We start from the raw sequence: 13,044 nt of genomic DNA, 5'->3' as shown, positions 1-13,044 counted from the left end.
CCCAATCCAAATACAGTGTTAGAGGCTAAATAAATCTCAGTTATAATAATAATTATATAGGTAATATATTAACAAGAGGAATTTCCAACAGTGTACTACCACATCAGAGGAATGGGATGAAATTATTTATTTGGATGCCTAAGGGCAGTGTACGTCTAATAAAGAGGGATGAAAAAGCAGCATTATCACAGTACCAGTGTTGTAGATAATAGATAATTCCTCATCTTTGGAGCTTTAAAACTGACACCTTAATATTAAGTTTAATCTCGTGCTACAACCCATCATTCATTTGAAATTCTAAATTTTCCTCTAGTATCGAACCAGTTTTATTTGGCGGTGCTGAACTTAGGCAAACAGAGGCCAAATTTGCTTTCGATTCCTGAGAAAATTGGTACGGACACCGAATATCCTCCCAAATGGTCTACGTTTGTTACGCCTTTGTCTCCGGCGATTGACGGCACCTTGAATTCTGATCCAGAAGGTCGACTGTTGAAAAATTAAAAATAACCTATCGACGAAAGGGAATATGAGCATAATTATACCTTCCACCGAAATCTACGTAAAGCACTCGCTGTAGCACTTCGTATGTGAGCAGTGTGACTCCAAATTGCGGTGAAGACCTAAACACACGAGCTGAAACGAAGCACAATTCCCGTTTATCTTGATTACATGAATAAACAAAGAACAAATCTTACCTACAGATCCTTTCCAGAACGCCCTAAAACCTTCTTCACTGTAAATTTTCCTAGCTGCATCCAAAACACCGCTATAAGTGGTTTGACCAGCGCGTGCCACAACCTGTAACCTAGTTTTGATGACATCAGCCGGAGTGACTAATGAAGCTGCTGGAACGCCCGCAATCGCTCCCGCCAACAATAGTGTGAGAGGGTGATTGTAACCAGTTTCGTCTGCCATGCTGAATAGTTAAGAATTATGTCAATTACAAGTCGTCTAATCATTGGAGATCTCGGAAACAGTATGAGGTTAAGTTTGTTCAAGTTTTCTTTTTTGGAAATAGATCAGTTATACGCACCTGGCTTTGGTGTGCGCATATGCCGGGAAGTAGATGGCACTGAACGGAACGTCTCTGAGCAGACATGCTCGAGCTCCTTTATACAATCCAAACAATCCCAGCTCTTTTACTACGGCCCAGGCGCGGACTTTGGCTCCTCCCGCAATTTCACCAGCAACTTGTAAACGAATTTTGACGATTTCTAGTGGGTTTGTGAAAATTACTTGGGACCCGCCCGCCTAAAAGCGTCTAATTGAAGGTGCATTATTTTCGCCTAATTAACATATGTACTTACACATGCGCCTGACAAAATTTCGCCGTACAAAGGAATAGATCCATTTTTATCGGTGAACTTATCACGGACAAAATCGTTGACCTAAAGGGGAACATGTTAATACAAGTCTCGTTAAGAGATGCTTTATGCAAACCGTTAATTTAATGGCTTTCTCTGGTGCCACTCCCAATAATTGAGGTACCAATCCTCTGTACAATCCAAATACACCTTCGTGCCTTATGACTTTTTTGAAACAATCGAAACTGTTTCTATACATTAATTCACCGATGAACGACCCCGTTCGCTGGTTTTGCATTCGAGTTTTCACTAAGTCGATAGGATACACCGCCGTCGCTCCTACGGCTGAAATTGGAATACCCCCCTTTTAAACTTGCGCGAATGAAAGAGCTTTTTATGTTTTTAAAAGCTGGTTTTTCTTTCAATGGTCAAGCTTTATCCCATAAGATAAGTCATAAATATAGCTCGCTTAAGTTAACTTTGTTGGTGAAGTGATAAACCATTGGATTGGCAGTAAACAGATAGACAGCTCGAAGGGTGCGTTACACTTCGAAAAACATTTCTCGCCATGGACAAGTGGAACCCATTAGGGCCGAATGAGAAAGGACAAGATAAAACCGCCCTTACTTTCCACTTTTGTCATGGACTGTATAACGTTTCATATTTTCAACATTTTACTGTTACCTCATCCGCAAAGTTACTTTGGGCGAGCTGTCACCCATCGTATTACTTAGTATTCAAGGGTGCTCGGTGAATAGTAAGTAACATAATGTTCTTATTACCTCTTCATTATTTACATAATAAAGGTAGCCAACATTATATAGACCATGCAAATGAAGAGTTGAATTGTGCCTCGCGAACACCATTAAATAAAATTAACTGCGTGAAAAAACAATAATACCTTCATGAAGTTAATGAAAAAAATGGCGTGAATATGTGACAGGAAAGATGTCAACATGATCATTCTCACAAATTTAGAGCGGACTTACCTCCAGCTACTGAACCTAAGGTGAAACGGTATGAACTCTCAAGTATTTGAATTAGTACACCCCTTTCCTCCGGACTCTAAAATTGTGCAAAACCAACATTTACTATTCCTCATAAAATATTAAATATGTGTTTTTGACTAGCACAGAAATGTTTCAATAATTAAATAATCAACTTACCGAAACTGCGTGAATCTCTGCCAATCTGTTCGTAATCTGTTTGAAATACTGTTCTGGAGCAATGGCGTAGAGATCATTGTATACGATGCGCCTAAAAAAAAATCATGCAATTAGAGAGAGTATAACAAAGGGTCGCAGCGCGAACCATTCTTGACGTGCAAAATCCTCACTGTGCAAATTCCTGTAATGCACCAAAGAGGCAGCAAAAAAGAGAACATTTTCCAAATAATTACTCTTCTTTTGTTAAGCAATGAACTTGTTAGTGACTAAACATGAGGAGGTATTGATAATGTATATTTTTTATTTGATGTTAATTTTATCGACGTGTATGGAAAAACTTATAACTTTCTACCTCAATTGGCAACGCTGCGTTAAAATAAATGGACGCGGCATTGCCATATCTTTAAATTACTTACTTACAGTGGCTCAAGTGAAAGTAATACGCCTGTATTGAAATCACTATTTATCAATAAATTTTCATTTACTTGATAATAAACTAGGGTATAAAATTCTTAAAATATTATGTTGCATTTGTTCTATAATACCCACAATTAAAAATAAAACAAACATTCTTACAAATGACGCAAAAAAATTAAGTTCTATTTGCTTTCAAAACGAATCTCAAAATTAAAATGATACAGGTCAATTTTATGATAATAGAATATTTGTGAATGCTAGAAATATTAAAAAATGCAAAGAATAAATAATTCTTGTTGACTTGTAATAATATTTGTTAAAATTTAGTTCAAAATCAACACAGGAAAACGTATCACTGTGAAAGAACGTGAATTACTAACTAGTCGTCAAAAAAGAAAAGTTTATTAGGGCAATCGCTGATATTCTACAAAAAAGTCCAGCAATAATACAACACATCATTAAAAGTGAGGGAAGATTAAGAAACAAAATAAGACAAAGCCCAAGAAATTTTTTTATTGATGCTGATGAATAGTGGATTGAGCGATATGTAAAAACAAATCCCCGAATAAGTGCCCACAAACTGACTATAGAAGTTGAAAAGTATTTACACAAGTTAGTATCCAGAAACCATAAAAATAGTTTTGCGAAAACAGTAATTCCATGATCGAGTAACCAGAAAAAAACTATTTATTAGTCTGAAGAATTAAAAGATCAGAGTAGAGTTTGCTTGAGAATATTTGGATAACGGAAGACGAGTTTTGGAAAATAATTTTGTTTACAGATGAAAGTAAATACAACCTCTTTGGACAGGACGGACGTGGTTTTGTCTGGAAGAAACTTGGTGAAGCACTAAAAAAAGCAAATTTAAGAGCCACTGTTAAACGGTGGAGGAGACAGTGTGATGGTTTGGGGATGTATGTCTAGGGCCAAGATAGGAAAGCTGTGTTTCATCGATGGCATTATAGACCAGCATGTTTATTTGGACATATTACGGCAAAACGTTCAACCCAGCGTAGAAAAACTGAACATTTGTAAAGACTTTGTGTTCTACTAGGATAATGATTCGAAGCATAAAGCCTAAATTGTAAAAAAATCACTTTTGTACAACTGTCCTTATATAATAAAAACCTCACTGTAATCGCCAGACATTAATTCCATAAAAAATCTATAGGCTAAATTAGAAGCGGAAATTAGGAAACATGAGATTCCCAATAGACTAATCAAAACGCACCGTTCTCGAAGAATAGGAGAAAATTTTCCTCGATTTCGCTAAAAAGTTGGTAGAATTGATCCTAACCATTTTTGTGAAGTTACTTTAACTAAGGAGTTCCCAACTAGATATTAATTTATTTCAAAAACGATTAAAAAAGAAGTGTATCATTCTACTTTTGAGATTCATTTTGAAAGCAAATAAAGCTTAATTTCTTTCCTTCCTTTGTAAGAATGATGTTTTTCATTTTTAATTGTGGATATTATAGAAAGTATGTAGCATAATATTTTTAAAATTTTGTATTCTAGTTTATGTAAAGTAAATGAAAATTTAGTAATAAATAGTGATTTCAATACAGGAGTATCATTTTCACTTTGGGTCACCGTTCTTCAATACCTCCGGTACATAATAATCGTTTTATATTGGTTAAAAGAATAGTACCCTGTCTGATGTAAAACGTCCACCAGATGGAAGAGTATGTCAACTTCCAAAGGCGTCATCTGTGACATCGCCTGCGCAGAATGCATGAACTCATCTTTGCTAATTTCCTGCGTGCGATGGCCGTTAGTCACATTGAGGTAGATACGTTTGACCAGCTCCATATTATTGAGCAACGAATTGAAGGCTATAAAGTAGGGAAAGCTCACGCGCCTACTTTGCGTCTCCCCTTGTACAGCCTAATAGCAAAAATCATGTAATAAAATAAATAATTATTGAAATAAAAGAATATACCTCAATCAAATGAGATTGAACTTCTTTGGTGAGCAAGTGGCTCTTGATGCTGACCATAATGTCCTGAAAATCCAAAACAGAAATAAAACCAGAACCGTCTTTGTCGGCTCGCCTAAAACCTTCAATGGCGTACTCCTCGTGGAAGTCGTGTAAGAATTGGCTGAACTCGTTGTAGGTGACTAAACGTTGTTTATTTTTGCCGAAATATAGTTGGACGAAGGGAGCGTCCATGTTGAAAGGGATTCGTTGGTGGAGTTCGGTTTTTTTCATAACCTCCACAAATTCGTCTAAAATTCGCCGGTGATTTTGCGTTATGCAGGGTATGGTAAGCATCAATCTTGAGCAAATGTGAGAATTTTGCATGGGTTTAGTATATTAACGAAAATTTGATATTTTCAATTATAATCAGCTAGACATTCTAATAGATTCATACTCGTACATACTACAGGGTGCAGCGCGGGAACCATGCCTTTATAGAACGAGTAGTACTCGACCGTTTATAATGGAACGGTTATGCTTCAATAGATATTTAATCCATTTTATTAGTATATTTGATCACCAACATCGAATATTCGTTTACAATTGTTTTGTTAGGAATGATGAGTCTGTGATTGCAGTTCAGCGTGAATTTCGTCGCAGATTCGATATTAACCGAAAGGATTCTGTTCTCACACGTAACACAATCTTACGTTGGGTTAACAACCTACAAATTGGAAGTTTAATAATGAAAAAAAAAAACGCTTTCAGCCCTTAACGTACTATTCGCACTCCAGAAATTGTTGCAAGGGTGAGTCAAGCGATATAGAGAAGTCCTAAGCTACTCTGTACCGAGACCTCCTTTTTGCACTGTTCGCTCTGCTCGGAAACATTTAACTACTCTTCGAATAAGTGATCGTACTGAAAGACGGATCTTGCTTGGAAAATTACGTTAGAACCCATTCAAAATTGCGGTTCGAAAATTAAATAAACTAAATAGATATTTTTTGGCCTCCTCGGTCGCCTGACCTCTCCTCATGTGATTTCTTTTTATGGGGTTATCTGAAGGCACGTTTCTACGAAGCTAAGCCTCGAACATTAGAAGGATTAATGGAAGCAATTCAACGTCATATCGCCGAAAGCAACGGAGATCTGCTGGAAAGCCTGGAAGCCAATTTTTATTTTAATATTGCATCAACGAGAATGGCCAGCACATGCCAGGTGTCATTTTATGTTATTTATTATAAGATGCTGTGTTTTCGACCATGTTGTTAAAATAAAAAAACGAATTATATATATATATAAAAAAAGGAACAATTCCGATTATTTCAAAAACGCGCGATTTCCATGCCGCACCCTGTAGTTGCGTTCTATTTGGCAACGTTATTTGTACTTCGTCCAGACTTGTGAAAGCCTGAGATACTTTTTACAAAAAAATTACGACATTTACCATTTTATTAACATGTTGAGTAAAATGTAGGTTCTGATATGATAATCACTTTGCTGTGTGTATATATACTGGAGCCTGATTTATAAACTCGACTTTCGATTCAGATTTGGCATTGAAAGAAATATCAATAAATTTAATTGCCCAATTCATGTAGGGTGCTCCAAACTATAAAGGTTGCTGTTGTCTAAAATTGTCGAAATATTATCAAAATAAGAACATTTTAAATCTACTATCCAAGATTTAAGCCATTACGTTAAATGGGATAATCAGGACTATTAAGTTCGCGTTTCCAGATACTATTTAAAAAGCCAATTAGTAGGTTTGGAAAAGGCAACAAAATTGCTTATTATTTGAAAATGTCGATCAAATCAAATATGTAATAAGAACTGAAAACTCACGAATTCATGATCATGCTCTTAAAAATTCAGAAATATCGAAAGGCAGCGGCCCTAATTTAAGGCTAACTTTTTATAAGTGCGCCAATCTACTGCAAAAATAAATTATCATAAATCATTTATTGACTACTAATTAGATAAAGTAACGGTGAAAATTTGAAGCGGATTTCCGTCTACTCGATGATGACATTCAACAATTGCAAACTTTTAGTTTGTCCAGCTGCAAATCTGACCATGTATATTCGAGTTGGATCACCCTATATAATCTGGATATTGGATATGTCTATAACCACTACAAAATCCTCAGCGTCGCTTGCAAGCATAGATACCGATTTTTTGTCAAAACAATATGAAACAAAGCGTAACACTATATATCTAAATATGAGATTAACAGTTTTGTTACCCCCATGTTCTCGGTATGCCAAAGCTAAACTTTAGTCTTGGATGAGGCTGAAACTGGTAGTTGTAAATGGAAAATTGTTAATCTAAGACTTTAAATTTGGCTTTTACCTGCGGAGAATAGGGGGTTTCAATGCTTACATATGTGCTGAAAAATCAAGAAAAATTGGTGTCCGAAAATACCATAATTAATTGAAATTTAAAGGCTCGTTTCCCCGATGATAGTTTTTGTGATAGTTGTTGTCTTGAGGGTAACTGTCACAACAAATAGTCGGACGACAGTCGGTATCGTACTGTTTCGTTTAACTAGATGTATATAAGAAAGCATGATAGTTCTTTCTCTGAGTGGCAATAGCTCAATACCTTCTATATTGGTAATTACGACGGCCCTAACAACATTTTATACGCGGATATTCATGACACATCTATCGAGGTGATTTTCGTCAAAATATACTTTCATGAATGTAGTAATATAATGAAAATAAGCTTTACATGTGGACATCAAACTTATGACTCAACGATCTGGTAACTCGAAAAAGGAAGAACGAGCCCGTATTATTAATATTTTAAACTTAAACATTATTTTACATTAAACATAGAGAAACGAAAATTCCTTGCTGAAAATATATTATTTACTTTAAAAAAAAAAAATTCAAAACGCGACCAGCAATCAACAAAATCCATAAAATCTTCGGATTTGGATCCTCTCCCACATTCCACTAACAGTTTCGCTATCCATTGAAACCCAATGACCTTTACAAGGTTAGAGGAGATCACACAGGAAAATACTATACTTACGAAAACTGACCGTGCCGTTCCCATTAGTATCAAATAACTGAAAAGCAGTTTTATAAAGGGCGTCAGGGAAACACAAGAGCCCCTCGAAAGCCTGGAACTCTGGATAAGAAATAAGGCCATCCTTGCTGGTGTCGACGATACCAGCCAGCAGACGCACAGTATCCTTATTGTAGTCGTTTTCGCTCAGCAATCCCAAATACTTGATAATGAAGTCATCGGCTGTCATGAATTTCTCCCCGTTCTTCTCGATGGTGGCATACTTCTGGAATACTTCTTGCAGTTGCGTGGGGCTAGCTCTTTTTAAATACCCCCCTCCCTGAAATAAACACATTAATACATATTTTGTTAGTTGGAGTAAGTATAAATAAACTCTACAAACCTCAACGAAAGGAACGGATTTCGCCATGATAAGGACTCTTGAAAAATCTAGGAAAAGTGAGGTGAGAAGTCAGGAACACAATTTAAAAAGCGCGACCCGTGCATTGCTTACATCATTATGCTTTCGCTAGATTTCAGTAAGTTAAAAATAAATTCAAAATAGCGGTAAGGTTGCTCGCAGAACGCTGAATAAGAATATACGACAATATTGCCATGTGATTTGTAGGAAATGTGTTAAAATGTAAGCAAGGAGAATAAAATTGTCGAACGTCATCATAGAATCGCAAAATAGAATGACAGATTCACAATGCTAATATTAGGCAATAAGCTAGAATCCTGGCTGATAATTAGCCATTGTGATGAAGCTAAATACAGAGGAACGTTTGATATTGTTGAATCGGAATCCGTCCAAGATTGTTATAATTTGTTAAGCACCACGGCTCTAAGCTCCAGTCAATTTTATCCAAGCCTGGCTGCTCGATGTGGTTTCAAAATTGAAAACTTTAACATTGTTGCAAATATTCGCAGTAGGCAATCTTAACAATTCGCATCACAGATAAAGAAATTCTTTTAAATGATTTTGGGCCAAATTCAAATCGGTCTTTAAAAATTTTATTTAAACATTTTCAATATCATTACCACATAAACTGCTCATCCGTTCCAATTATATACCATTCTTACCTTATTTAATAGTGAAAAAGGCATAGTTATTTGCCGATCTGAATTACCTAGCCTACACTCACGAGATGTTTGACTTTTAAGGAGTGATAACACAATAAAATGCAATCTATAGTTTCTGTGAGGACATTTTATCGTTACGTGTGTATACACATACTTGCCAATGCTAAACTTGAATTAAATTTCGAGGATTAAAAAATCCTTATCTGTGTCGTCATTACGAAGTATTATAATTACACAATAAAAATTAACGCCGATGTTTGCCACGAGAAAGTTTCCTATTTTTATTTATCGCCTCACATTATAGCATCATGGTTAATGATGATGATCACGGACTGTTGTTCGACGATATATTGACACTGAATTTTATTTGGAAGAACGGTGATTATGAGCATGGTTATCGGATCAATGATGAAAACAAGAAATATGTATTATACATCATATGTAGGCTATTTGGGTGTACAGTGTCAATTTCAAAACTCTGAATTACCTATAACTATGAAAATTGAATTTTTTTTACTTCGTTCAAAAACTGTTTCGGCAGAATGGAAGGGGAACCAGTCTAATAATGGTTGCAAGTTGTTATGTATGCCTCTAAGGGTGGTAGCTACCCTGACTCTAAAATTTTAAATTACAATACCTATCATGTGATACCTCATTTTAAAGGTCTTTATAAACTGCGTTTAAAAAATTAGTTTCGAAAAAAAATCAATTTTGGAGAACACTACAGCATTTTAAATAGAGAAATGTAAAATTAAAATATTCACGAAAACTGTTCAAAATGTTTTATGAAAAAGTTTTTTCATGTTCTGAAAAGAATGTCAATTTTCAGAGTTATATGCAATCTAAAGTTTTGAAATTGACACACTGTATGTGTATTGACTAAAGGTGGCAAAAAACATCAATCAACAATAATCAGTGTCGTTCGAAAGTAATTGAAGAATAAAATATTTCAGGAATGGCTTGAATAAAAATTACCAAATTTCCTTCAAGATGTTATTTGCGATTACCACGTTCAACTTCCCATTTTTTTAAATGAAGAATCTGTCTGAGAATCATATTTTTTTAATCATCTTGATATAAACTTCTCAAGTACCTTGATATCTGTAATTGCTTTTCAAACATTTTTAGATTCATGTACAAGATGAGTCTTAAATGGCGAATCAATTCTGTATTACGTTGCAGAACGACCTTAAGGAAATATGGGAAAAATAATAGAAAAATTCCTGGTTGAAAACTAAATAGAGTTACTAAGGTGTTAAACTAAAGAGTTAACTTCTTTATTATCCAATTTTCTTTTTATTATTAAACATTGCAATAGAGTACTTGGTATTTCTGGATATGAGGAACTAGTAACAATTGGAAATGTTCAATGTAAGTTTCAAATTTTCAATTTCTAATAGAAGATTTTTCGATGCAAGCGTTCTAAAATTGCATTTGACAACAATGTTTTTAGAATTAAACAATAATTATATCAGTACTTCTAAAATTGACATTAAGTTAAAAAAATAAAGTAAAGTTTTTACAAAGTGTTTATATTTAATTATTTATTCATTTCCTTATTTATCCAATATTCATCAATGGTGAATATGGAAATATGATGTGGATTTTGGGAGAATACCATGGAAATTCACGTGAAGAATCAAGGTTTTATGCAATTAGGTGCACAGGTAAATATTTCCAAACATGCATGTTTGTGTATTGAAGTTCATGGACAACATTTTAAACATTTCCTATAAATTTCCATAAAATATTGTGAAATCTACTATTTTTATTTTCATTAATAACTCCGTCAATTTTTCAAACAAATTTTTTTATTATTTTTCCCATACTCCCGACGACCGCCCTGTAACGTACTGCAGAGCTGATTCATCATTTAAGACTCACTCTGTATATATTTTTAAATAAATTTAAAAAAATCTGTGTTGGTTTTTTTGCGACTCTAGAATTAGAGATTGTGTAACTTTTATGGTGAGTTTACCAAAATTTCTTTGGCTTTGGGAATTTGTGACTTTTAGCCCTACTTTGGGATTCTTCTCTTTTCACACTCATTTTTGGGGGCAATAGAAATTTATATAGTGGTTTAAAATATTTCAACCTACAGATTTTGTATTGTTTTTAGATTATGTAACTTTTTAGGAGTAGAGTTTAGAATGTATTTCTCATTTTTGAGAACTTTTGCATTTCTAAAACTGTAGAAAATAATTTTCTATGTTGAATATTGTTTAATTTCTTTTAAATCAAGTACATTCTGTAAGTAAAAAGTAAAAGCAGTAAGTATACATAGGAAGCACATTATTAAAAACTGGAAAATGAGCTGGAAGACATTAAGGGCTAGTGAAAAAATGAATGAAAACAAAGAAGAAATCAATTCTGCAAATAATTACTTCACTCTTCTTGAAAAGGGATGAAAGTCAAGAAGGGACTTAGAGTTCAAATTCATAAGGTTGATGTTAAACTACACAGTAAAAATGATATGAGGTAGTATGCAGTATTTCTGATTTTAAACAAGCAAATTGATCTTGAAAAATCAAGTGTTAAAATGCACCCTGCAAAGGAAACAATACTACTGCTTGAAGATGTTGCGCACTGCAGTTATTTTCAGGAAATATTCATTCACACTTAACTCTTCTTAACTCCTTCGTAGTGATTGTGATAATAATTGAAAATTCATTAAAAAACCTGAAATTTCAAATGTTTATGTCAGCCACGCAGACTGAACATTGTAAGGGTAATTATTCAGAAATGTTTTGCAGTAGGAGATGAACTGCAAATGTGAGACATTGATTAAATCATATGTGTTGCCCTTATCTTGGAAGCTCAGGATAGGGGCTTTTACTCTTTCTAGTAATATTCTTTACAATGGGGCATTTCACATGGCAGTTGCTCCAAAACATAAATTTAATTTTTAAAGCATGCTACATGCCTTATGAATAGATTTCAGAAACTAAAGCATATTTAGCATCGATGCTGCTCAGATCTGTATGAAATAGCGAAAGGAATATAACCATTAAGTGTTAGAAGATGATTATCTCAACCACGCTATTTAAAAACTTCATTATTTTAAATGCTTTAAATAGTTGCTAATAAGATTCTGTTTATATTTATGTCTATACTAACCTCCTGGCAGGATGCTTTGGATATACAGGGCACTTTCACCATTTTACAAACACAAACAGAAGAACTTCAAAGTTTTTTGCCACTGGCCACTGCTTAAAATCACTTATTTGCGGAAACGAGATTTACTTTTTCCAACAATTTTAACTACGAGTTCAATCACCTTTTTGTCGCATTTATAATGTATGTTTAAAGCTCTATGGTATAATAAATACTGAATTAAAAAGTTCAGATCTTCTTAAAGTTTTTTGCTCTCAAAACATGAAGGATTTAGTAAATGATTAATTGAAATTTGGGTAAAATCCAATTTTTTAAGGCGTTAACCTATTGACATTCATGTCGAATTGACGTCTATAGTTTTGTAGGTTAAAACTACTGACGTATAAAATCATACCGGACGCGACCAACGTACAACTTGGTTTCGTTCCTTCTACGTCAGGAGCACGTGCTGGGTGGTACAAAATAATTGGCAGGATTTATTTTTTCCTACTTCCTAATTTAAGTTCTTGCTGTTGCTTAGGGCCTAAAGAATTGAACAATAAAATCATAAGTTAAAAACGCAAAGCGTCGAAGCTTAACAAACCCATTTTTTTCTCAATTTTCAAACTTTGACTTGTGGTACCTCGGGCAGATGAGAGCCAATTGCTTTAAAAAAAAGCTAAAATTAACCGTCCCGACAAGCTCTATAAGATGCCGCAAACCGCTTTACGATATCCAGTAAAATTTTCGAGATACAACATCATTTTGGTCCCGGATTTTTGCAACTTTTTGGTGCCGAAAATGACGGTTTGTGTCTGAAAACAATCAGACTTTTTCGGGAATGCCAAATGTCGGCAATAAACTATAACGAAAGGGTATCATAACCCTGGAAACTTTCTCATAATGGTGTCCCTTGAAGTAGTTTATTGCCGATAGAAAAGGGATTTGCACTGTAAAGATTTTCCAAGAATCCCACTGCAGTACATCTGTGATATTGGTTGCAATTAGCCATAGTCATAGAAAAGGTTGTAAGCCCTGGTGATTT

At 34.5% G+C, this 13,044-nt stretch overlaps 1 protein-coding gene across 4 annotated transcripts; it reads right to left on the bottom strand.

Moving 5' to 3' along the window:
* Positions 1 to 40: 40 nt before the first annotated feature.
* aralar1 (calcium-binding mitochondrial carrier protein aralar1) lies at positions 41 to 12,369 on the bottom strand. 4 transcript variants are annotated; one of them, XM_066294007.1, is made up of 12 exons: positions 12,024 to 12,369; positions 7,848 to 8,163; positions 4,830 to 5,116; positions 4,539 to 4,774; positions 2,471 to 2,561; positions 2,294 to 2,369; positions 1,441 to 1,649; positions 1,308 to 1,388; positions 1,034 to 1,251; positions 696 to 916; positions 543 to 633; positions 41 to 486 (listed from the first exon to the last, which is right to left on the bottom strand). In XM_066294007.1, exons 1-12 carry the CDS (start codon positions 12,063 to 12,065, stop codon positions 327 to 329), a joined length of 2,028 nt encoding a protein of 675 aa, XP_066150104.1. In that variant the 5' UTR covers positions 12,066 to 12,369; the 3' UTR covers positions 41 to 326. The 4 variants fall into 4 exon arrangements, with proteins under 4 accessions (XP_066150104.1, XP_066150107.1, XP_066150105.1 ...); XM_066294010.1 differs by lacking the exon at positions 12,024 to 12,369 and adding an exon at positions 8,907 to 9,065; XM_066294008.1 differs by lacking the exon at positions 12,024 to 12,369 and adding an exon at positions 8,227 to 8,590.
* Positions 12,370 to 13,044: the final 675 nt, after the last annotated feature.

The sequence above is a fragment of the Euwallacea fornicatus genome, chromosome 20, assembly GCF_040115645.1.
Source record: "Euwallacea fornicatus isolate EFF26 chromosome 20, ASM4011564v1, whole genome shotgun sequence".
NCBI lineage: Eukaryota > Metazoa > Arthropoda > Insecta > Coleoptera > Curculionidae > Euwallacea > Euwallacea fornicatus.
This window is presented reverse-complemented; position numbering and strand designations above follow the sequence as displayed.

Excerpts from the sequence above, each read along its gene's own strand:
- aralar1 (XM_066294007.1), bottom strand. The coding sequence starts at position 12,065 with ATGGTGAAAGTGCCCTGTATATCCAAAGCATCCTGCCAGGAG. Across the intron at positions 5,117-7,847 it reads GAACGGCACGGTCAGTTTTC|ACGAATTTGTGGAGGTTATG; the intron begins GTAAGTATAGTA and ends GGCGAATTTTAG. Across the intron at positions 2,370-2,470 it reads CAGAGATTCACGCAGTTTCG|AGTCCGGAGGAAAGGGGTGT; the intron begins GTAAGTTGATTA and ends GCACAATTTTAG.